Source organism: Gigantopelta aegis, chromosome 7, assembly GCF_016097555.1.
Source record: "Gigantopelta aegis isolate Gae_Host chromosome 7, Gae_host_genome, whole genome shotgun sequence".
In the NCBI taxonomy this organism is placed as follows: Eukaryota; Metazoa; Mollusca; class Gastropoda; order Neomphalida; family Peltospiridae; genus Gigantopelta; species Gigantopelta aegis.
In genome coordinates, this window is record NC_054705.1 from 31,868,553 (window position 1) to 31,895,459 (window position 26,907).

The following is a 26,907-nucleotide window of genomic DNA, read 5'->3' on the forward strand; positions in this document are numbered from 1 at the left end:
TGCTATCATGTTTATAGCAATAACATTTCCAACAAACAGGTGCTCAAAACCTGTACTATCATGTTTATAGCAATAACATTTCCAACAAACAGGTGCTCAAACCTGTGCTATCATTTACTTCCATAACATTTCCAACATCAGGTGCTCAAAACCTTGAATGTTGATTCTATAACATGTCCAACATCATGCTCACACCTGTACTATCGTGTTTATAGCAATAACATTTCACAGGTGCAGTCATGTTTATACAATCTATCAACAAACAGGTGCTCAAAAGAGCTATCATTAGCAATAACATTTCCAACAAACTGGTGCTCAAACCTGTGCTATCGTGTTTATAGCAATAACTTTTCCAAAAACAGATTGGACAAAACCTGTGCAATTGTGCAACACAACCACTCAAAACCTGTACATCTGTTTACATAGACAAAAACATCAGTTTTAGCAATAACATTCCAACAAACAGGTGGACAAACCTGTGCAATCATGTTTATAGCAATAACATTCCAACAAACAGGTGAAACGATGTGCAATCATGTTTATAGCAATAATATCGCCAACAAACAGGTGCTCAAAACCTGTACTAGTGTTTATAGTGCTTTCCAACAAACAGGTGCTCAAAACCTGTACTATCGTGTTTATAGCAATAACATTTCCAACAAATAGGTGCTCACCTGTACTATCGCGTTTTGCGATGATGCTCAAAACTGCTTCATATATAACATTTGCCACAAACAGGTTTAGAGTTTGCAAACTGTGCTAAGCAATCATCGTTAAACATTGTCTTCTTTTGTGTTTTCCTCCTGTAGATGGCCCAGCACGAGTTGACTAAGAACTACCTTGGAGATGCAGATGAACACCGGCGCTCAAAAGTTATCGTGTTTTGCCGAGCTGGAGACCGCTCTGACTGCGGCGGAGGTAGATAACGCTCAGCTGACAAAGGACAAGTTTTGCAATAACATTTCCAACGATCACGTACTATCATGTTTTGCAGTCAAAGGTGAGTACGGGTCAAAACGCCAGTGTCTCACAGTAACATTGTGCTGGTGATGGAAGTGATCGTATTAAGGGATCCCCAAACAGGTTTTTTCTTTTTCAACACTCCCTGTACTTTCTCTTTCTAGCCCTGTCTTTCCAACTCTGCTCAAAACCTGTACTATGTGTGTGTAGTAACATTTCCAACAAACAGGTGCTGTGTACTATGTGTTTGTGCAATGTGTTCATCTACATGTGTATCTGCATCATGTTTTGGTGTTCAAACAGGTGCTCTGTCTGTTTCTCTCTAACATGTCTCAGGTGCTCTTTCTGTGTGTGTGTTCATAGCTACATGTATCAGGGCCTGCATCATGTTTTAGCAATAACATTTCCAACGCACAGGCTCAAAACCTGGGTAGGTGCAAAACACTTGCACCGACCAGTGATCCATACCTGTGTTCAACATATGTCGTCATTTTGGTTTTCTTGTGCTCATGCCACATCTGCCTTTTCACAGACGGAATCGCATCTAATATAAAGAGCTTCCTTGCAAAACGTGATAAACACCATATTAAAAGATTGTGCGAACACCATCAGTAGTTCATACGACAAACAAGTTCAAATTCAGTTTTAAGCAAAACGTGATCGATTGTCTGGGGATATATCCTTAACCATAGTGTCTGAGTGCTTTGGAATAAACGTTTTTAGGATTGGGTGTGTATAGTGCGTCGCGTTTTGCGATGAAACTCTTCATATCTTGGCCACAAAATGGTTCAGTTTAAAACTGTCTAAGGTCTCGTTAAACATTGTCTTCTTTTCTGTTTTCCTCTGTGATGGCCCAGCACGAGCTCTCTCTTTGGAGATGCAGATGAACAGCGTCAAGTCTACGCGTTGCCGAGCTACCGCTCTGACTGCGGCCTGATAATGCTAGCTCTTGTTGCTGTCGATCACGTGGCCGACTTCTCAAAGTCTGGTTCGACGCCGGTGTCTCACAGTCATTGTGCTGGTGATGGAAGTGATCGTATTAAGGGATCCCCCTTTTTTCTTTTTCCACTCCCTCTGTTTCTCTTTCTCCCTGTCTGTCTCTGTGTGTGTGTGTGTGTGTGTGCGTGTGTGTGTGTGTGTGTGTGTTCATCTACATGTATCTGCATCTATCTTGGTGTTCATATCTCTGTCTGTTTCTCTCTCTGTCTCTGTCTCTTTCTGTGTGTGTGTTCATCTACATGTATCTGGGCCTGCATCTATCTTGGTGTTCCCGCAAGGCTCAATGGGTAGGTGTAAACCACTTGCACCGACCAGTGATCCATAACTGGTTCAACAAAGGCCATGGTTTGTGCTTTCCTGCCTGTGGGAAGCGCAAATAAAAGATTCCTTGCTGCCAATCGGAAGAGTAGCCCATGTAGTGGCGACAGCGGGTTTCCTTTCAAAATCTGTGTGGTCCTTAACCATATGTCTGACGCCATATAACCGTAAATAAAATGTGTTGAGTGTGTCATTAAATAAAACACTTCTATCTTGGTGTTCATATATCTGTCTGTTTCTCTCTCTCTGTCTCTGTCTCTCTCTTTGGGTGTGTTCATCTACATGTATCTGGGCCTGCATCTATCTTGGTGTTCATATCTCTGTCTGTTTCTCTCTCTCTGTGTGTGTGTTCATCTACATGTATCTGGGCCTGCATCTATCTTGGTGTTCATATCTCTGTCTGTTTCTCTGTGTGTGTGTGTGTGTGTGTGTGTGTGTGTGTGTGTTCATCTACATGTATCTGGGCCTGCATCTATCTTGGTGTTCATATCTCTGTCTGTTTCTCTCTCTGTCTCTGTCTCTCTGTGTGTGTGTGTGTTCATCTACATGTATCTGGGCCTGCATCTATCTTGGTGTTAATATCTCTCTCTGTCTCTGTCTGTTTCTCTCTCTGTCTCTCTCTCTCTCTCTTGCTGTGTGTTCATCTACATGTGCGGTGTAATAAATAAAATAATACTCTCGTTCCTGTGTCAGACCATTTATATACCAACTCGTGTGTTTTTAATCGTACATCACGAGCGAAAGCATCATAAGCTGTCACTTTCTTTAAATTGATTTATACTTTGGTGCTCCAGGGGATCACGGACGTCGTCCACTGAACGAAATATATTAGTTCAGACGGGACTTTGGTAATTATATATTTTCTGCTCTGTGTATAACCTTGATGTGATTGATGTGACTTTAAATATTTTAATACTGTATTATACCAATATTCTTCGGTCATCTGACGAAGTAAATCGTAGACTTTTTGTTCTAACATTATACGAGTATTTGGTAATATCTAGGGTTTATAGAAATTGCCTTTTATGGATTATTATTTATCATCCCAGTGCCCCTTTTCCTTTCTCTCCTTTGAATTCCATTTCATTTCTTCCCGATCTGGCAACTCCTATCTTGCAACTTCTTTTGCTGTCCACCTCCACATCCCAGTCTTTGTCCCTCCAACCACGACAGGTGCTTGTCTCTTGTGGCTATCTGTGCCACACACCTGTTCCCCATCAGCTTTTTCGGGAAGTGTTCAGTAGTTATGTCTGGCATTGTTAAGAGGCACTTGTAACCACCTACTATACACCCCTAATACCGGCGGTCGTTAGTTAGTGCCATGGGTCAGACCAGCTTTATTTGCGGAAGAGTACGAGGAGGGCATGGGATTTTTAATCCAGATACCGACTCCAAACCCTGAGTGAGTGCTTAGCTAGGCTCAATGGGTAGGTGTAAACCACTTGCACCAACCAGTGATCCATAACTGGTTCAACAAAGGCCATGGTTTGTGCTATCCTGCCTGTGGAAAGCACAATTAAAAGATCCCTTGCTGCCTGTCATAAAAGAGTAGCCTATGTGGCGACAGCGGGTTTCCTCTAAAAAACAGTGTCAGAATGACCATATTTTTGACATCCAATAGCCGATGATAAGATAAAAAATCAATGTGCTCTAGTGGCATCGTTAAATAAAACAAACTTTACTTTTTTAGATTGAGGAGCGTGACCGTGAGATATTAAAGGTACAACACAGCCTGCACTCTCTGGAGACACGGTTGAAGAACTGCGACTACCAGGCCGACATGGAGCTCAGTCTGCAGAGTCAGAAGTGGGAGGAGTTTGGGCGGCTTGCAGAGAGCATGCGCACGCTGTCGCACACAATGGCCGCCCAGGCCCACTCACGTGCTACCACCACCGCGACTGCTTCCACCCTTATACAGTACTGAACCACCACAGCCAGCCGCCGGTATTACAGAGCATCGAGCAGCGTGGAGGGACAAACTCCTCGATTAGTGTGTTGATGATACTAGTGAATTAGGTTTATTTGCAACACATTATTCTATATAATATCATTATTATAGTAAATTTTTTAGTTATTCTCGAATAATCGCTTCCAGTTTTATAGACTAGTGTCAACAGTCTTAAAGCTAGAATAGTGTGTTGAAGATACTACTGAATTTAGTTTTACTTGCAACACATTATTCGATATAATAATTTAGTAAAATATTACCAAGTAGATTATTTATCCTAACAAATGCTTTAGTTATGTTATTCTCGAATTGCTTCCAGTTTCATAGCCTATTCAGTAGTGTCAATTGATTCGAACTTTGAATAGTGTGTTGACGATACTACTGAATGTAGTTTACTTGCAACACATTATTCAAGATAATAATTTATTAAAATTATACCAAGTAGAATATTTATAATAACAAATGTTTTTAGTTACGTTATTCTCGAACCGCTTCCAACAGCATACAGTACCGAGCACAGAGCCGGTTTATCCTAGTAGCACATTCTACGGGCCCCACACTTCAGGGGGCCCAACAGTGATATCTACATTTCTGTTCCCCAGGTCATTTTTCTCCTCTCCCCGAGGGGGTTGCAAAATGTATATCCTGGGAAGGGAGATCCGCTGTTATTTGTGTTACAGGCCCCACGGATCCTTAAACCAGCTTTGACTGAGCAGTGTAAATGAACTTGGATTACTGTGTCGAAGATAGGTGTGAATTTAGTTAAATCAAAATGTAGTTTAATATTTGATATAATTATTAAAATATTACCAATTAGAATATTGATTAAAAAAATTAAAAAATTGTTATGTAATTCTTCAACCACTACCTCTATTAATTAGTACTGCGATTTTAAATGATGTATTCTTAGTTTGTAGAAGACAAAAACTACATATAGTTTTCAAATCTTCTGATGAATCCATTTTAAAACTAGCGAGGATCCTCAATATATTATTAGTAAATTTTTCAAAGATATTGTTATTCTGCTTCTTGTTTTAATCGTAAGGCAAAATATATTTTTGTTATCAATGTAATATTGTGTTGACAAATATTCCATTCTCTGCCAATTAAAGGCATGTGCGTGGGGGTGTATCAAAACATTCCTAATACTTGCAGATTAAACAATGTGCTGGGGTGTATCAAAACATTCCGAATACCTGCCGATTAAACAATGTGCTGGGGTGTTTCAAAACATTCCAAATACCTGCCGATTAAACAATGTGCTGGGGTGTCATTAAACAAACATTCCTTTCTTTTCCTGTGCCTGCTGATTAAACAATGTGCTGGGGTGTCATTAAACAAACATTCCTTTCTTTTCCTAATGGTCACTGATTAAACTGCATGGATGTTTTACCACGAAAGGGAGAAAAAAAATGTATGCGCTATTAGCCAAAAGTTATCTAATGCACTTTAATGAGGAGCACTGCCTTGCAGTAGATGTTGATGATGATGATGTGATGGTGATGATGATGACTAGGTCTTTTATAGAGTTTGCTTTCAGTCAGTGGCCTCTTTTTACTGACAGCAGACATCATAAAAGAAAGACTAAATGCCACATTTACAAGCAGTTGTTTGAATTTTTTCTTTGGCTGTATTGCCCGTTGCTTTGAATCATCGTTCTTTTCTCTCTTTTTTTGACTTTGGCTTAGCCACTGTCTACATGTTATGGAGTGACAGGCAAATAGAAAAGATGTGTGAAAATACCACCAGAGGTGTGATTGGGGGGTGTGTGTGTGTGTCGGAGGAGCATGTCCCCCCCCCCCCCCCCCCCCCCCCCCCCCCCCCATGGCTACTCTTGATTATTATTTTTTTAGAATATGTAAACATTCTGAATATCAGACATATAATCCATGATACTTCTCAGCTTTAATTACCAGTTTGTGCTAAATAAGTTATTGTACAACTCTGTGTTGTTTTATATATTTATATGTTATATTTTGTGCTGGGGTTTCCCCCCCCCCCCCCCCCCCCCCCCCCCCCATTTATTTCAAGTTAAGCATAATTAGAACTGTTATTTCAGTCCATGACATAGTGATGGTATCTCACAGTTTTACGTTCCCATGACTTGTATATTAAAGGCTGTGGTATGAGCTGGAATAGTGCATATATAAAAGATCCCTTGCTGCTAATGAAACAAAATGTAGTGGGTTTCTTCTGAAGACTATGTCAGAATTATAAAATATTTTACATCAAATAGCTGATGGTTAATTAACCAATATACTCTAGTGGTGTCACTAAACAAAACAAAACCTTTTTCGTTCGTGCATTGGTTATGCAATTTTTATTTGGCAAAACAAATTTACCCTATAAAATATACATACAATCCTAACAATGAGTCCTTTTTCAATACAAAAAGGAGTATGTACAACTCCTTTTCAGGTTACCAGTTTACATATTTAAAATTGGTGGTTGTTGCATGCAGTGGCGGATCCAGAAAATCCATTGGGGGGGGGTGGTGGGTGGGTGGGGGGGGGCAGGTGGTGCCAAGGGACAGGCGGAATGTAAAAAAAAGGAAAATTAACTTTGGAGGAGGATTGTTGCAAAATTAAAAATGAAAATTGATATATATTGGGGTCTCACCCATACCTCAATCCCGTCTTAGGTTATAACTGTTTCTTTATATATTTCGTTTTTTTTTTTAAAATTAGGGGCTTGAGATTGAACCAAGCCCCTGTACCACTAAGGTTTCAGGCACATCCATCCCAGGTCCGGTCTCTGGCATGGTCAGTGGCCTGATCCGGGACAGAATGGTTAGGTTGAACTAAGCTTTGAACAACTACCAGTAACATCTCTATATAATGATACTATATACATGTATGACCATACTGTCATGGGTCTTTAGTCTCAACACAATTGCTGGTCAAGTAATTAACTGGTTGCTAATTTTAAAAAAAACGCGTATGTAGACACACACACACACACACAAACCCACCCAATGCGTGGGAACAAATGCTCGCCCATGAATTCCCTTACAAAGTTACTCATTTTATTGTAAGCTTGTTTTACTTGTTTTATTGTTAAATCCTTTAATTTCCTGTTTAAAACTTTCGTGGTTTTGTTAGAAAAGCACATTTCGTTGCATACTTCAATTCGTGGATTGAAAAGATGGTATAATTTATTTGTATTTTATGAATGCATGCGTTATATTTTCGTTGTGTTCTTTAATTCATTGACTGCAGTAATTTGTGAATTATCCGAAAATCACATCACCACAAACAAAAGTGATTTGACGGTATTTATTTATTATGCAACATGGTTCAACATAACCAAGTTAATTAAAACCATACGAAGCACACATGTAATAACACACGTAATAACGTGTGATAACAAGTAAGCATGTGGCCAGTCAAGGACGTAATTTTGGGAAACGATATCATAACATGTCATCGCTTTTCCCAATCATAGATGACTTGCTTTCCAAAATGTCATTTCATCGTTTCCTAATTTATGTTTTGACACTGCCCTTGTTATTAATTAAAAAAAATAATAATAATAAGATGGATAATAAAAGAATTATTATACTTGCAGGCGAGTTGTACTTGGGCAGTACAAGAATTCTGACACTCATTTTGCAAAATTGGTACAACGCGCAAGCTCGTATAAAAAATCTCCATGTAATTGAAGTGATTTGTTTTCATATTGAATATGTTTTCGTGATATTTAGTTAATGCCATTGCATCCGTCCATGATTTTGGTTTTACATTCTTTACTCTGTACATGTTTTACTGTTGTAATATTATCTGTGATACAACTCATTATATTTCAAGTTATTTTAACACTTGTTATAAAAGATAAAATCTTTGAACATTTTTTTTTACTTATTTCAATAAATTTATTTCAATAAATAATTACATAAATTACTAAAGTCTGTTTGTGTTATACTTTTAATCAGTTAATAAATACATATTGTTTGTAATTTATTATGTAATGTGCTCTAAATAAAATGGGGTTGTGGAATACATACATGGTGGGACTGGGGAGGGGGCTCTAGCCAACACCCCCTCCCCCAATAATTTTGAATAAAAAATATTAATGGTAGTAAATCTTAAGGCAAAGATGAATTTTACTTGTATAATGCAGGAAATTGCAATTCAGGACATCTAGTTTTGGAAATGTTATAAGGGAGCATACCCCCCGAACCCCCCTAGAAATGTTTTGTGCTCTTAATTGATCTCAGTCAGCTCCCACCCCACCCCCCACCCCCCATATCCTGAACACAGCCCTGGACTGGTTTACCAGGGCTTCTAGAATCTTTATAAAATCCACTAGCCATGGGATCGGTGATTAAAAAAAATACTAGCTATTATTAACTAAATAACAGTAATAATCAGATATGTCACCTAAAGGAGACTGAGCTTAAAAACACTTAACATTGGAATTAAGGACAGCTTAAAAACACTAAGAAGGTAGTTTGGGGTGAAGGGGGGGGGGGGGGGGCGTAGCTCAGTGGTACAGCACTGGCTTGATGCGTGGTCGATCTAGGATCGATTTCCACCGGTAGGCCCCATTGGGCTATTTCTCGTTCCAGCCAGTGCTCCACAACTGGTGTAGCAACGGCCGTGGTACATGTATGTACTATCCTGTCTATGGGATGGTGCATATAAAAGATCCCTTGCTGCTAATCAAAAAGAGTAGCCCATGAAGTGGCGACAGCGGGTTTCCTCTCTCAATATCTGTGTGGTCCTTAACCATATGTCTGACGCCATATAACCATAAATAAAATGTGTTGAGTGCATCGTTAAATAAAACATTTCCTTCCTTCCTTGTCCATATTCGCGTTTTCTCAAGCAGATTACTACTGATATACAAAAGTTGACATCTAAGTATACCGGATACCAGATAAAGTAAATACAACAACAAAAATTTCGTTTAACTACACCACTAGAGCACATTGATTAATCGGTCATCGGCTAAAAAAAAAGAAAAAAAAAGTTTTTTTAATTAACGACGCCACTAGAGCACATTGATTTTTTTATCTTATCATCAGCTATTGGACGTCAAACATATGGTCATTCTAACACTGTTTTTTTAGGAAACCCGCTGTTGCCACATAGGCTACTCTTTTTTACGACAGGCAGCAAGGGGTCTTTTATTTGCGCTTCCTACAGGCAGGATAGCACAAACTATGGCCTTTGTTGAACCAGTTATGGATCACTGGTCGGTGCAAGTGGTTTACACCTACCCATTGAGCCTTGCGGAGCACTCACTCAGGGTTTGGAGTCGATATCTGGATTAAAAATCCCATGCCTCGACTGGGATCCGAACCCAGTACCTACAAGCCTGTAGACCGATGGCCTAACCACGACGCCACCGAGGCCGGTCGGTCATCGGCTATTGGATGTCAAACATTTGGTAATTCTGACTCGTAGTCATCAGAAAAAACCCGCTACATTTTTCCTAATGCAGCAAGGGATCTTTTATATGCACTTTCCCACATACAGGAAAGCACATACCACGGCCTTTGATGTACCAGTCGTGGTGCACTGGCTGGAACAAGAAATAGCCCAATGGGCCCACCGATGGGGATCGATCCCACACTGACCACGCATCAAGCGAGTGCTTTACCACTGGGCTACGTCTCCCCCCCCCCACCCCCCAAAAGTAAATACAGTACTTCACATTATTATCCACATGGTTCAACATATCTGAGTTAATAATAACCATACGAAGCACGTGTGTAATAACAAGTGCAATGACGTAATTTGGGGAAGTGACATCATAACATGACGTTGCTTCTGAAGTCCTAGCTCAGACTGCATTTGGAATATGACATTTCGTCATCTCCTTCTAGTTGTGGCTGAAACATTTGGAGTTGGGTCCTGTTATTCATAAAGAAAACAACAATAACAAGGCCGTAGCTAGCAGTGGAGAAACAAAATCTGGAAAGCATTATAGCTAGGATTTTTTGTTTGGGGTGGGGCAACTGAGTAGTTAATAGTCTAAAACTCCTTAAACAGTTAAGAAGAGAATTTTCTTTAAGTTGCTATAATTTTTTCCGGATTTTCCCCCCTATCTACGGCCCTGGACAGGGGCATGGGTGGCAACTGTCCTCCCGCCCAGTGCTGGAGTAAAACCTCAAATTCGAGCAAAAATTATACAGATATTTGGGTAAAATGTGCTAACCCAAGACCTTTTTACTATGTATTTCCATCATTCTACCCTCAAAATTAGTTGTAATCTATGTAAAAATTAGTAGTGATTCGTTTACAACCTTATATAGCTGTTTAGTAGTAATGCTAATATGATTAAATGATTTTTTTCCAGATACAGGCATTTTCGTTTAATTCGGGCAAAACCCAGCCTGCACCCCCTACAAAAATGGGAGCCTATACGCCTATGCAGGTATGGCCTGGAAATAGTTATTAAATAATAGATTCTTCACATATCTCAACTGTAACTGATTGGGTTCAAACTACTGGTTTTCTGCACAAAACAGTCCCAATACCAAATAAGTTCATACTGGCTACAAAAAATTCAGTACAAGTTTATTTATAATTGTTTGGAAAGTATACTTTTCAAAAAAAGTAGGGGAACCTGAAATATTAATGTTAATATCAACTATTAGACCGAACATACGTTTTGACCACAGTCATCCTAGTAAAGAACGTTCAGGTCTGTTTATCAACACACCAAAACACATTCCATTGTTTGCATGTGCATCACGCAGTTGCCCTGTACAAGTGCGTGGGACGTCATTCTCGATTTTGACAATTTCCAGGAAGGTCCATTAATCACTGTTTCTGTCAACATTATTTCTGTCAATCATTTTCATTCTGTTGATCATACAGTTGTTATTGTTTTGTTTTTAGTAATTTTTATTGTTTGAATTTGCAATTTACGGATAAATTTCACTTCTGACCCCAATCGTCCTTCGAGATCTTTGCCAAAAACCTACTGTAATACTGGACTACCGGTTGTAATGTTTGCCCAATTAATTAATTATTATCATATAACCATTCCCCACAGCTAATATACCTTACAATTTTGGCAATTGTAAATTCTTATTAGAGTTTTTTGAAGAGTATACTATCTCTGTGACTGGTCAGTGAACTGTTTTGGTACTGTGAGACCAAATTGGTTTACGTTTCTCTGCAAATGATTTCACTCCTTCTTGTCCATCGTACAGAGCCAGGTTGTCAATCATCACTTTACCAGCCAGTCTGTAATAGTAACAGTATAACGGTTACTTAAAAATGGGTAAAACTGTTGATTAAACCATCAACAAATCAATTTGTTTCAGGGGCGGCATAGTGTAAAAAAATAGTGGTACGGCTCGTGGTTGCCAGACTCGCCTTTTAAATTACTTGTAAGGACATTTTCACAGATATAGCAAATATACCCCCCACCCCCCCCACACACACATGGCTGTACTACCTGTAACGTCTGCGACCCCACTGTGTTTATCCAGCTTTAGCAGGCTAACAAGACACTGTTCTGAATTATATTTCAAATAATATCCAGGGCTTCTAGATTATGGTATCCCCACTCCCATGGTTAGTGATATTCAATGTTGGGCTAGTAAATACTAATATTGCTATGCCCAACGGCTAGTGAAAAAAAGAAAAAGTCAAATGTTGCAGTTGTCTATTTTGTAAATATAAATATCGTACCCCCAATGTTAGTGTTATCAAGCTATACCTCTCTCTTTAGGTGACATATCCAATATTTACTATTCTTTAGTAAAATTGTATCAACTTAAAGTAAAGTAGGGCTAGTGAATTTTTAATCATGGCTAGTACATTTTTTTAATCACTGATCCCATGGCTAGTGAATTTTATAAAAATTCTAGAAGCCCTGAATATCACACAGAAATATTAAAGGAACCAACTGAAGTCTTCATCCAATTATTAAAATGACCATATACTTTCACAGCATAACTGATTGACATTTCTGCAAAAAAAAAAATTGTGTAACCTAGCTACAGGTACACTCTGATAGAATGACTGCATGGAATATTTTGGCCTGTTTAAAAAAAAAAGAAAAAAAAGTTTGTTTTGTTTAATGACACCACTAGAGCACATTGATTTATTAATCATCGGCTATTGTATGTCAAACATATGGTAATTTTGAGGCAACCATTAGTAGCAAAGGATCTTTTATATATATATGTACAGTATGCACCATCCCACAGACAAGATAGCACATACCACAGCCTTTGATATACCAGTCATGGTGCACTGGCTGGAACGAGAAATAGCTAAATGGGCCCACCGACAGGGATCGATCCCAAACCGACCGCTTATCAAGTGAGGGTTTTATCATTGGGCTACATCCCGCCCTTGGCCTGTATTTAATGCAGGCATGTCACAATAAGTGATTTCATTGGCTATTTTAATATCTGAACTGGCTACCGGTACATTTTTCAGAAGGGCCAAAATAAAGTAATTTGACCAGGCGCATGTGCAGGAGTTTATGCAGGATGGGGTTTAGACTGTGGCCAGAAAAGTTTCTAGGGGGAGGGGGTAGAGTTATGCCCCCCCCCCCCCCCCCCCGAAAATATATTGGACACGCACCTGTTAAAAAATGGGGGGCGAGACATAGCCCAGTGGTAAAGTGCTCGCTCGATGCCCGGTTGGTTTGGGATCAACCCCCGTCAGTGGGCCCATTGAGCTATTTCTCGCTCCAGCCAGTGCACCATGACTGGTATAACAAAGGCCGTGGTATGTGCTATCCTGTCTATGGGATGGTGCATATAAAAGATCCCTTGCTGCTAATCGAAAAGAGTAGCTCATGAAGTGGCGATAGCGGGTTTCCGACGCCATTAAACCATAAATAAAATGTGTTGAGTGCATCGTTAAATAAAACATTTCCTGTTGACAAATGACTCACCTGTAAGCCTGTTTCCTCTCGAGGTTCATCTGAGCGTAAAACGTAGCCTTCCCAAGAGCCACCACACTCCTACTTGTCTCACAGATACGATATGCCATTTTCATTGTCTACAAGGATAAAATAATATGTACAGTATCATTTGTTGTGTCTGTGGGAAAATGCAAATAAAAGGATCCCTAGCCAGGCCAAAAGCATGGTGGACATTATTGAGGGTGGGTGGGTGGGGGGGCCCATTGAACAAGTGCCAAAGGTGTGAGGTATTTGGGGGGTCCAGTGAGCATGATTCAAAGGTTATTTGCCCGTTATTGTAACTCTCGTCCTTACTCTCAGTCCGTCAGTCTTGTTACAACTTTTACATTCAGTCGAGATGTAAAGGTTATCAAAAAAAAAAAAAAAAAAAAAATTATTGGGGGGGGGGGGGGGGGGGGGTAGGCCACCCTGGCCCCAAATGGATTTTCTGGATCCGCCACCGATTAATATTCTGGTACTGGAAATAATCTGATTACAATTAGTTTTTGAAACTGTATCCAGTGAACTTGTTTTGCAAGAACTCCATATGCATGTGCTCATGTACAATGTAACAGTAATTTGTTTACATGCGTAAACATAGTAACCATGATACCTCCTGTTCCAGTTCCTCTTCTGGCACTACTTTACTAACCAAACCATGAAGTAAAGCATCTGTAACGAAATTTAATAAACACAAATTTAATTTATGAAACTTCACAAACCATCTTTCCCTGTGTAAAACAAAGTCACAATATATATATATATATATTTTTAATTTTTTAAAATATTTATTCACAGAACCCCTGTTTACATTTGTTATCTGTCCCAACCACAGGGATCAAGGTCACAATATGTCCCTCAGCCCTAAATTCAGCCAGCAAATATTTGCAAACTATTTGATTGGTTCCCGACATGGCCATTTGGTTTACCATGAAGTACATAAACCAGTCTAGCGAAACATTTTTGTGCTCGATCTGGCTAAACTCAGCTCAGCTTTTGTGAAGTTAACTCTATTTGTTACTGTAAACCAGGGCCTGTGCTTGTAAAACTTGTAGAGTCCAGACACAATCTCTAATGACGTCACATTGATAGAATTTGTAATGGCGTTGTCATGACGTTCACGTCTCAGATGCATAGTCTCGAGTCTTAGTCTCTAAAAGTTTTATAAGCACCAGACCAGATTAATATTAATTTTCTAATGAATACACAGTTTTTGCGCATGTTCACAATGTGTAAATTTTACAAACAACCATTGGTATATTTTAACTTTTAATTGTAGATATATATTGTAAAAGTATTTACAATGCATATCTACAATTAAAGTAATGTGTTTGTATAAATTTCGTAACTTGAGAGTGGGTGCAAATAACAATAAAGTTATATGTACACATTTTTTTTCGCCCGGTGTAATAGCCCAAAATATAACCCACCCCCCCGCCAAACTATATCCAGGGTATAAACTGGACTAGCCCAGAATATACTCCGGGGTATAAAACAGGCTAGCCCAGAATATACCTCTCTAGTCTGTATTTCATTGTCAGAGGGTTTTTTCCCATCATAATTTATATATTTTGGGCTAGAGAATATTGAAATATCTTCTAAAATGACTAATCTGTGACAGTTTTATTTTTATGAAGGAAATAGTGTTTATTATTATTTATTTATTTATTTTGTATACAGGTTAGTAATAAAATATGAGGGTTAGGGTTAGGGGTATAAAACAGGCTAGCCCACTTTAACCCCGGGTATAGTTTGGCGGGGGTATATTTTGGGCTGTTAATACACCAGTTTTCTTTACCTCGAGCTGAAATTGGATGTCCAGTAAACAGCATCTCCATAGCAACCTTCCTGGGAACAGCCCGTCCGAGTGCTACCGCGGGAGTAGAACAGAACAGTCCAACATTTACCCTGAAAGGAAAAATAAGTGATCAAATTTCTTTTCCAAGTGGAAGCATGTACGGGCCCCTACAATCATTATGAATTCTTTTTTTTTACTCCCTTTCTCCCTCCCTGTTTGTGCTTTTTAATGATTGAATAAAAGCATAGTGAATAATCCCAGTACCCCCCCCCCCACCCCCCCACTCCCGCATCATGTACGTACATAACTAGAATTGTCAACCCTTTTAGGAAAAAGAAAGAAATGTTTTATTTAACGATGCACTCAACACATTTTATTTAGGGTTATATGGCGTCAGACATATGGTGAAGGACCACACAGATATTGAGAGAGGAAACCTGCTGTCGCCACTTCATGGACTACTCTTTTCGATTAACAGAAAGGGATCTTTTATATGCACCATCCCACAGGCAGGGTACTACATACCACGGTCTTTGATATACCAGTCGTGTACATTGGCTGGAACGAGAAATAGCCCAATGGGCCCACCAACGGGGATCGATCCCACAACAACCGGGCATCGAGCAAGCGCTGTACCACTGGGCTACGTCCCACCCCCCACCCCACCCTTTTAGGAAGACAATTCTGGATATTATTAATTTGTTTAACACCTAGGCAGATTGTTTTGACAGTGACTATTGGAATCAAACATACCAATAATCTGCTGCTGCCACTACTACCAAACTGTCAGGTCAGGTCAGGTCAGTGTTTAACGTGCAAATTCAGAACAAGCTGTTGTAGCACATGCCTGTCCTGGGCACAGGTGCCGGCCTCGCCCGGCTCCTCTGTCAAGGACTGGAAAGGGGTGGGGCGGGTTGGAGGAGGTGGGGGGGGGGGGGGGACCACCTGCACTGGCAAGGATTTTTTGTGGGGATTGGGGGTGGGGGTGTTTGGTCAAATGAATTCTTGGAACAAACGAGTATACCTGAAACTCCTCAAACGGTTAAGAAGAGGATTTTCTTTGTTTCTATTATTTTTATGACCCTGATCTGTAACAATACTTGATAAAATTATCTTAAGGTATTGTAAAAAAGACATCAGAAGAACTACATGTAGTTCAAACGGAAGGACAGACAGACGGACACATATTTAATGGGGTTATTGACAGTTTAAACAGGACTTCTAGAATTTTTATAAAATCCACTAACGATGGAATCAGTGATTTTTTTAATTTACTAGCCATGATGAAAAATTTACTAGCCCTACTTTACTTTAAGTTAATACAATTTTACTAAAGAATAGTAGTAATCGGATATGTTACCTAAAGAGCGAGATAATTCCTTAAAAATACTAACATTGGAGGGGTGGGGAGGCAGGATATTCATATTTACAAAATAAACTTAACTGCGACATTGGACAAAAATGTTTCACTAGATATTAGTTATTTACTAGCCCAACAATGAATATCATTAGCCATGGGAGTGAGGCTAACATAATCTAGAAAATAGACATAACTGCGACATTTGACCACAATGTTTCACTAGCCGTCGGGCATGGCAATAGTAGTTATTTACTAGCCCAACATTGAATATCACTAGCCATGGGAGTGGGGCCACCATAATCTAAAAGGGCTGCTACAGAGGGGCCGGTAACATAAGCACATGTAACACTTACGTCAGTCGTACATCATACACATAAATGTGTGGCGTACATCTGACATAAGTGTTACGAAAAAGAGTTCTTTTTTCAAAGTTTTTTGTTTGCTTAATGACACCACTAGAGCACACTGATTTATTAATCATCGGCTATTGGATGTCAAACATATGGTCATTATGACACCACCATAGAGAGGAAACCCGCTACAATATTTCCATCAGCAACAAGGGATCTTTTATATCCCCACAGACAGGATAGCACATACCACAGCCTTTGATATACCAGTTGTTGTGCACTGGCTGGAATGAGAAATAGCCCAATGGGCCCACCGACGGGGATTGATCCCAAACCGACCGTGCATCAAGCGAGCGCTTTACCACTGGGCTACATCCCGTCCCCTACTACAGTATTAGTACTACTATAACTTCAACTTGTGCCGAAGCATCAAGCGAACGCTTTACCACTGGGCTACATCCCGTCCCCACCTAGCAACCCTCCTCAACCCAAAAAGCAATAGCAATGTCTAGAATTTTACATGGATTTTTTTATTGCAAAGCATTAAAGGCGTTGTCTTGAAGATGAGCACAAAAGATATTCAAGTGCAAAAATTACATTCGTCTTCAATTACTAATAAATCGGAACCAGTATGGCGTCCACACCAAGTGTGTTGTGTTACCGACCGCGCATCAAGCGAGCGCTTTACCACTGGGCTACATCCCGTCCCCTAAGTGTTACGAGTGCGTTGTGTTACCGACCGCGCATCAAGCGAGCGCTTTACCACTGGGCTACATCCGTCCCCTAAGTGTTACGAGCGTGTTGTGTTACCGACCGCGCATCAAGCGAGCGCTTTACCACTGGGCTACATCCGTCCCCTAAGTGTTACGAGCGTGTTGTGTTACTGACCGCGCATCAAGCGAGCGCTTTACCACTAGGCTACATCCCGCCCCCTAAGTGTTACGAGCACGTTGTGTTACCGACCGAGCATCAAGCGAGCGCTTTACCACTGGGCTACATCCCGTCCCCTAAGTGTTACGAGCGCGTTGTGTTACCGACTGCGCATCAAGCGAGCGCTTTACCACTGGGCTACATCCCGTCCCCTAAGTGTTACGAGTGCGTTGTGTTACCGACCGCGCATCAAGCGAGCGCTTTACCACTGGGCTACATCCCGTCCCCTAAGTGTTACGAGTGCATTGTGTTACCGACCGCGCATCAAGCGAGCGCTTTACCACTGGGCTACATCCCGCCCCCAAAGTGTTACGAGTGCGTTGTGTTACCGACCGCGCATCAAGCGAGCGCTTTACCACTGGGCTACATCCCGTCCCCTAAGTGTTACGAGTGCGTTGTGTTACCGACCGCGCATCAAGCGAGCGCTTTACCACTGGGCTACATCCCGTCCCCTAAGTGTTACGAGCACGTTGTGTTACCGACCGAGCATCAAGCGAGCGCTTTACCACTGGGCTACTTCCCGTCCCCTAAGTGTTACGAGCGCGTTGTGTTACCGACCGCACATCAAGTGAGCGCTTTACCACTGGGCTACATCCCGTCCCCTAAGTGTTACCGGCCGCGCACCAAGCGAGCGCTTTACCACTGGGCTACATCCCGTCCCCTAAGTGTTACGAGTGCGTTGTGTTACCGACCGCGCATCAAGCGAGCGCTTTACCACTGGGCTACATCCCGTCCCCTAAGTGTTACGAGTGCGTTGTGTTACCGACCGTGCATCAAGCGAGCGCTTTACCACTGGGCTACATCCCACCCCCTAAGTGTTACGAGTGCGTTGTGTTACCGACCGCGCATCAAGCGAGCGCTTTACCACTGGGCTACATCCCATCCCCTAAGTGTTACGAGTGCGTTGTGTTACTGACCGCGCATCAAGCGAGCGCTTTACCACTGGGCTACATCCCATCCCCTAAGTGTTACGAGTGCGTTGTGTTACCGACCGCGCATCAAGCGAGCGCTTTACCACTGGGCTACATCCTGTCCCCTAAGTGTTACGAGTGCGTTGTGTTACCGACCACGCATCAAGCGAGCGCTTTACCACTGGGCTACATCCCGCCCCCTAAGTGTTACGAGTGCGTTGCGTTACCGACCGCATCATCAAGCGAGCGCTTTACCACTGGGCTACATCCCGTCCCCTAAGTGTTACGAGTGCGTTGTGATACCGACCGCGCATCAAGCGAGTGCTTTACCACTGGGCTACATCCCACCCCCTAAGTGTTACGAGTGCGTTGTGTTACCGACCGCATCATCAAGCGAGCGCTTTACCACTGGGCTACATCCCACCCACTAAGTGTTACCAGTGCGTTGTGTTACCGACTTCGCATCAAGCGAGCGCTTTACCACTGGGCTACATCCCGCCCCCTAAGTGTTACGAGTGCGTTGCGTTACCGACCGCATCATCAAGCGAGCGCTTTACCACTGGGCTACATCCCGTCCCCTAAGTGTTACGAGTGCATTGTGTTACCGACCGCGCATCAAGCGAGCGCTTTACCACTGGGCTACATCCCACCCCCTAAGTGTTACGAGTGCATTGTGTTACCGACCGCATCATCAAGCGAGCGCTTTACCACTGGGCTACATCCCACCCACTAAGTGTTACCAGTGCGTTGTGTTACCGACTTCGCATCAAGCGAGCGCTTTACCACTGGGCTACATCCCGTCCCCTAAGTGTTACGAGTGCGTTGTGTTACCGACCGCGCACCAAGCGAGTGCGTTGTGTTACCGGGCCCAGTTGGCGCGGTAGGGGACTAATAAATAAAGGAAGGAAGGAAATTATTTATTTAACGACGTACTCAACACATTTTATTTACAGTTATATGGCGTCAGACATATGGTTAAGGACCACACAGATACTGAGAGAGAAAACTTGCTGTCGCCACTTCATGGACTACTCTTTTTGATTAGCAGCGAGGGATCTTTTATATGCACCATCCCATAGACAGGATAGTACATACCACAGCCTTTGTTACACCAGTTGTGGAGCACTGGCTGGACTAATAAATAACGTCCTTACCCTGGAGTGGCAAACTGAGACTTGTCGGACACGACAGCAATATCGCACGTCGCGACGAGCTGACACCCGGCCGCAGTCGCCAGTCCTAAACAAAAAAACAATCAAATCAACATAAGGAAGGAAGGAATTGTTTTATTTAACGACGCACTCAACACATTTTATTTACGGTTATATGGCGTCGGACATATGGTTAAGGAAGGAAATGTTTTATTTAATGACACACTCAACACATTTTATTTACGGTTATATGGCGTCGGACATACGGTTAAGGACCTCACAGATACTGAGAGAGGAAACCCACTGTTGCCACTTCATGGGCTACTCTTTTCGATTAGCAGCAAGGGTTCTTTTATATGCACCATCCCACAGACAGGATATACCAGTCGTGGTGCACTGGCTGTAGCAGGAAATAGCCCAATGGGCTCCACTGACGGGGATCGATCCCAGACCGACCACGCATCAAGCTTAAAATCCAACATAAGAACCAAGAAACACCAAGTATGGTATTGATCTGAGGCTCTTTATGGGGAAATAAAAACTTTAAAAAAAAAAAAAAAAAAAAACATTTTGAGAGTACTGCTAAAGCAATACATGTCCCCTACCAGGGCCCCCCCCCCCCCCCCCCCCCCCCCCCAATGTGTATGTCCTAAATGCAAGGGCCATAACCCATGAAAAATGGGTAAATTGCTTTGAAAGTCAAACGTGATCTGTAACATAACATGATAAAGCTATATACACAATTTCAGCTCAGTATCTTAAGGCATTGGCAAAAGACGTGTCAGGATCGAAACCAAATTTGTTCATCTCAAAAGCATTGTAAGAGTACTGCCATACCAGACCCAAACAAATTTTGTATTTCCTAAATTCAAGGGCCATAACTACTGTATGGGAAAAATGGGTAAATTGCCTTGAAAGTCAAACTTGATCTGTAACAGTCCCTGATAAAGCTACACACAAAATATTTCAAGGCATCAGGAAAACTATATGTGATACAGACAGACAGACAGACAGACAGAACGACAGAGACAAACTGGCAATAAAGTTAAAGTTTTTTTGTTTTTTAACACCACTAGAGCACATTGATTTTTTAATCATCAGCTATTGGATGTCAAACATTTGGTAATTTTGACATATAGTCTTAGAGAGGAAACCCGCTACATTTTCCATTAGTAGCAAAGGATCTTTTATATGCACCATTCCACAGACAGGATGGCACATACCACAACCTTTGATATACCAGTGGTGGTGTGTCCAATTGTAAAAGACTTCAACCCCATAACCAAGAGAGCAAATACCATGGCCTTTGATATATCAGTTGTGGTTCACTAACTGGAACGAGAAATAGCCTAATGGGCCCATCAATAGGGATTGATCCTAGATCGATAGCACATGAGGTGAGAACATTACCACTGGGCTATGTCCCACCCCTGGAGCTATAGACTTTTTTAAAAAGTGAAAAATACAGAACAACCAAGACAGAAATCTTAGCCAAAATAAGTTCTACATATGTAATAAAACTAATACATCCATTTACAGTGTACATACATATAATAAACTACAGTGGTAATACAATTCTGAGTAAACCAGGGCTCTAACGTAACAACAGCACCAATGGCAATTGCCGTTGTTAAAATATAGGGAAAGAACATCACTGACGGCAACAATGGCAAAAGTATACACCTGGTGTACATTATCTGGCAATATTTAACATTTGCATGTTTGAAATATGTCTACATACAGCAAATTAACCTTGCAGTCATGTTTATTTGCTGCACATGTTACTTTTAATAAAACTGCCATAGGCAGGCTCAAAATTGCCATCAGTGGGCCATTTCACCCACGGCAATTCTTTCAAAAATTGCCATGGGAGACACATTTTTAAGTTCGATCTCTGGTAAACAATAACTTACCGTTAACCTGGGCTATCACAGGAACTGGCAGGTCCTATGAATAAAAACATCAATAACGATTAGCACATTAAAATGAAAGGAATATTTGTCTAACAACACCTCAGTACATTTTAAACTATCGTTATTTGGTCATTTTGACATATATCGAAGATAAGCTATTATTAGAAAAATATATGTATTACAAGAATTGTTTACATAAAGAATTCGACAAAAGTTGGGAATGTTGGTTAAGATTTTTGGAAAATATTTCAACGACCAGCCTGATTTTTTATAAAAAAGCCTGTGGTTGTTTGTTTTACAATGTTGCTGGTTTGGAGGAAATACTTATTTCAGCTTTCTTCCTTCCCTTTCTCTCCTTGCTCCATGGCATATTCTGTGTATAACTGCGATGTACGGTAATGATTCGGGGCCCCAACCCTTATATTATCTATTGTTTTTCTGGGGCAATAAATTTTATTGTTTTTTTTTTTAATTGACACACAGTCTTAGAGAAGAAATTTGTTACATTTTTCTTTTAGTAGCAATGGATCTTTTATATGCACCATCCCACAGACAGGGTAGCACATACCATGGCCTTTTATGTACCAGTCGTGGCACACTGGCTGGAACGAGAAATAGCCCAGTGGGTCCACCGACAGGGATCGATCATAGATCGATAGCACATCAGGTGAGCACATTACCACTGGCATATGTCCCACCCCTGGAGCAATAAAGACAGACAGGGTAGCACATACCATGGCTTTTGATATACCAGTCATGGCACACTGGCTGAAATATATGAGAAATAGCCCAATGGGCCCTAACAATAGGGATTGATCAATATACCGACCACGCATCAAGTGAACACTTTACCACTGACCTGACCAGGGGCCTAATTCACAAAGGTCTCTTAGGCTCTGCTAGACAACAAAGCATCCTCTTTGCAAGTCTTTTAGCATTGCACTGCGATATCGCAAAGTTGCGAGAGTTTAGTGAATTAGGCCCCTGAATGGAAACCCACTGTCACCACTTCATGGGCTACTCTTTTCTATTAGCAGCAAGGGATCTTTTATATGCACTATCCCACAGACACAATCATACATACCATGGCCTTTGTTACACCAGTCGAGGTACACTGGCTGGAACAAGAAATAACCCAATGGGTCCACCGACAGGGATCGATCATAGATCGATAGCACATCAGGTGAGCACATTACCACTGGCATATGTCCCACCCCTGGAGCAATAAAGACAGACAGGGTAGCACATACCATGGCTTTTGATATACCAATCGTGGCACACTGGCTGGAATGAGAAATAGCAATATGGGCCCAACGATGGGGATTGATCAAAAGACTGACCACACATCAAGCGAGCGCTGTACCACTGACCTGACCTTAACTATACCGTGAAACCACTCAATACCGGACCCTCTGTAAACCGGAATTCCCTCAAGACCAGACGTTTTACAGAGTCCCTTTTAAAAAAATTAGTACAGAACTTAACCTCACTAAACCAGATCCCTCTAAATACCGGACATTTTTATTGGTCCATTTTATTGGTACATATTTATTGGTTTTATACAAACCTGAATTAACATCATGACGTCCGTACATCTGTAAAACACTTCCTGGTGGTGAGCACGGCCATCTTTGGTTGTCTGTTTATTAAGAAAAACTAAATCTTGTTAAAATCTACAGTCAAAGTTAGATAAATCACTTAAACATATAGACACAAACAGGGCTAGCTCTGGGTAAACATAAAGTTTCGCCAAATTATTAAACTTCAAAAATGGCAGAAAATAAGTTATTTTGTAATAAAATATAGTAAACTTATTTCGCCCATTTAAAATAAAATTCGCCAATTGTTTTTAAAATTCACAACTGGCGAATTTGGCGACTGCCAGAGCTAGCCCTAACAAAGAGTCCCGACTTCAGGATTGTGCAAGTTATGCATGCTTTCTGCCAGAAAATAATTTGATGGTACATTAATACAAGGAAATGTTTTATTTAACGACGCACTCAACACATTTTATTTATGGTTATACTGAGTCAGACATATGGTTAAGGACCACGCAGATATTGAGGGAGGAAACCTGCTGTCGCCACTTCATGGGCTACTCTTTTCGATGAGCAGCAAGGGATCTTTTATATGCATCATCCCATTGACAGGCTAGCATATACCATGGCCTTTGATGTACCAGTTGTGGTGCACTAGCTGGAGCGAACATAATACAATCAAAGCAGATCATAAATGGCCCTATTAGGTGGTAATGCATTCCCGAGTTTGCTGCAATTATCGACTAACAGAGACTTTTTAACGATTGTAATTACATATTTAATTACATATTAAATATATTTTTCTGCATAAACTATTAGCGGCTGTATATTAAACGTGTTTCTGATCGTTCTAATATTTGTACTGGGTTAAATTTTATTTTATTTCCTCAAATATTTTTTTTCGTACGTACAAAATTATTGAAGACAAACTCCAGTTTCGGTTTCTTACAAATATTAAGATGACCAGAAACACATTGAATATACAGACACTGATATTCTAAACAAGAAAATATATTTAATATGTAAGTTTAATCGTAGAAATATTTAATTAGTTAGAAAAATCTTACAATGCAGCAAACTCAGGAATGTCCCTTTAAAACTGTTTTAAATTGGAACCTGCATTTCATGTACTTTAACATAATTTAAACAGCAGTTCTCTTACTACTATTACTATAAAAATATATCCATTAATTTCCAAGATTTTAGGCATGTAATTTTACTCTTCATACCCTCTTGACTTTGTTATGGTTTGCTAAATTTCCCATCATTTTAATATTGCCAACATTTCTTGAATGATGGAAAGAAAAATACATTTCATTTAATGATGCACTCAACACATTTTTATTTATGGCTTTATGGCATCAAACATATGGTTAAGGACCACATAGACAGAGGAAGGAAGGAAATATATACACTCAACACATTTTATTTAGTTATATAGTGTCAGACATATGGTTAAGAACCACACAAATATTGAGAGAGTAAACCCGCTATCGCTACTTCATGGGCTACTCTTTTCGATTAGCAGCAAGGAATCTTTTATATGCACCATCCCACAGACAGGATAGTGCAGACCACTGCCTTTGTTACACCAGTTGTAGAGCACTGGATGGAACGTGAAATAGCCCAATGGGGCCACCAACAGGGATCGATCCTAAACCGACCGCACATCTAGCGAGTGCTTTACCACTGGGCCATGTCCCACCCCTTTAGATAAAGAGAGATGAAACCTATTGGTGCCACTTCATGGGCTACACTTTTCAATTATTAGCAAGGGATGTTTTATATGCACCATCTCATAGACAGGACAGTACATACCATGACCTTTATTACACCAGCTATGGAGCATTTAGCTGGCTATATACACTTTTTAGCAGAAAACAAATGTTGATGAAAATATATTTCTTGCAAAATTAACATTTTTGATGTATTCTTTTAGGTGGGTGGGGGTTGGAGTGTTCTTTTAAAGTTTGTGAAAATGTTCATAATTTGAGAGTTTTTTTTAGGGAATGATTAATTAACTTAAATTATTAGGAGTCATTTATGATATTACCATTTAAATTCAGATGCTAAGGGAACTAAAATTATTATTACTTTCATCTAGGGTTGGGATGTAGTCCAGTGGTAAAATGCTCATTCGATGCGTGGTCGGTCTGGGATCAATCCCTGTCAATGGGCCCATTGGACTATTTCTCGTTCCAGCCAGTGCACCACGACTGGTATATCAAAGGCCGTGGTATGTACTACCCTGTCTGTGGGATGGTGCATATAAAAGATCCCTTGCTGCCAATCGTTAGCCCGTGAAGTGGCGACAGCGAGTTTCCTCTCTCAATATCTATGTGGTCCTTAACCACATATCTGACGCAATATAACCATAAATAAAATGAGTTGAGTGCCTCGTTAAATAAAATATTTCCTTCTTCTTCTTTCATCTACCAAGGTGTGTAAAATGACAATGACAATGAAATTTTTGTATCAGTGTTTACCAACTCTTTGAGGTCGTGACCTGCGGAGAACACTGGGCCCGTGTGAGATAGGATAATCACTCGGAGATCATCAACATCTCTCGTCAGGTCGCAATACAGACTCTCCAGCATAGCAAGCGACAGCGCATTTCTAAAGTAAATAACAAAGTTGTTACAGTGTTAAAAAATATGGCATGGCATTTTTGATTTTAATAATATAATAAATATAATGCTAGAAGTTAAATCATATGACTATATGTACATGTATGTATGTATGTATGTATGTATTGATGTATGAATATCTATATATTGTATGTATGTCGATTTTGACTGTTACATACATAGATATTAACACACTGGCACAGGGGATAATTAAATTCTTTCTGGCCTCACAAATTGTCCCATGCTGTTGCTGGGATTCGAACCTGTGGCACCGAATTGCCCGCAAATTGCAAGACTAACCACGATACGCTCTGAGCTATCGAAGCTTCCATAAAAAGGAAGTTCTTTAACTCAACCATATGCATGGGGCCTACAATCTACGCGGTCGATCCCGCTTATGTGCATGAAAAAGTGGGCAGACCTGGCACTGGCTAGTATGTATTGATGTATGAATATCTATATATTGTATGTATGTCGAGGTTGACTGTTACATACATAGATATTAACGCACTGGCGCATCCATTATGCAACTTTTTTCTTTTCTCTCACTTATTATGTAGTCAGCCTATTTCTTTCTTCTTTCTTTCTGCTTATTTCGTCTTCTGTTTTTTCATTTTTGTAAACTGTAATAAACTGATGACCATAATATAACCACTGCAGACCTTGCTTTTCGTACAGCACACGTAACTTTAATCTGACGAGTGTGAAAAACAGCGCACGTTTTGACAGCAAAATACCTTTTCTTTGGGTTGTCAAGACAAATGGTTCGGATTCCATCTTGTTGGGTAACTTTTGTTAGCAACTCTGTATTTGTAGCATTGGCAGATGACACAAATGGTGAACTTGACAGGAATATGTGTCGCTGATTCTATAAAATAAAAATATAATAATAATAAACAATTTAGTTTATTTTGCTAAACATGAGGGTTGTCATACACACATTAAAAAAATCAGAAACATTAATTTTAAATGAACAAATTAAAAATAGGTAATTGTGAATGTGGACGTTTTGTGACAAAAAAGTTGAATTTTTTGTCATGATCATAGTTAGGCCTACGTTGAGTTTATTACTCTCACAAGCATACACAACCTCGATTTTTCACACACATATACAAAAAAATGTCCATTTAACTTTCCAAATGCCTTACGTGCACCTTGATTTGGCCTGTCAATCTCAAAATTCTACAGAATCGTGAAGTAAACATAGTTTACAATCTCTGTACTAAA

General features: G+C 40.4%; 2 protein-coding genes across 3 annotated transcripts in view; one reads left to right on the top strand and one right to left on the bottom strand.

Annotated features, from left to right (window-relative positions):
• Window positions 1-5,628, top strand: part of LOC121378024 (myosin heavy chain, clone 203-like) — a 37,838-nt gene extending 32,210 nt beyond the window's left edge. The window contains exons 10-12 of the mRNA XM_041506121.1: window positions 810-872; window positions 995-1,000; window positions 3,968-5,628. Of these exons, the coding sequence (XP_041362055.1) occupies window positions 810-872; window positions 995-1,000; window positions 3,968-4,201 (303 nt within the window). The 3' untranslated portion in view covers window positions 4,202-5,628. The remainder of the gene's footprint in view (window positions 1-809; window positions 873-994; window positions 1,001-3,967) is intronic.
• Window positions 5,629-11,172: 5,544 nt separating this feature from the next.
• The window catches only part of LOC121377537 (enoyl-CoA hydratase domain-containing protein 3, mitochondrial-like), a 15,788-nt gene continuing 53 nt past the window's right edge, over window positions 11,173-26,907 (bottom strand). Inside the window, exons 1-10 of one of the 2 annotated variants that reach the window (XM_041505575.1) lie at window positions 26,829-26,907; window positions 26,418-26,548; window positions 25,540-25,669; window positions 23,083-23,154; window positions 21,516-21,549; window positions 19,606-19,690; window positions 14,901-15,010; window positions 13,716-13,774; window positions 13,094-13,200; window positions 11,173-11,424 (exon numbers count right to left, since the gene is read on the bottom strand). The exon at window positions 26,829-26,907 is cut by the window's right edge and continues 53 nt beyond it. In XM_041505575.1, the coding sequence (XP_041361509.1) occupies window positions 11,307-11,424; window positions 13,094-13,200; window positions 13,716-13,774; window positions 14,901-15,010; window positions 19,606-19,690; window positions 21,516-21,549; window positions 23,083-23,154; window positions 25,540-25,669; window positions 26,418-26,548; window positions 26,829-26,885 (903 nt within the window). In that variant the 5' untranslated portion in view covers window positions 26,886-26,907 and the 3' untranslated portion in view covers window positions 11,173-11,306. The remainder of the gene's footprint in view (window positions 11,425-13,093; window positions 13,201-13,715; window positions 13,775-14,900; window positions 15,011-19,605; window positions 19,691-21,515; window positions 21,550-23,082; window positions 23,155-25,539; window positions 25,670-26,417; window positions 26,549-26,828) is intronic. The other variant, XM_041505576.1, reaches the window with a different exon arrangement.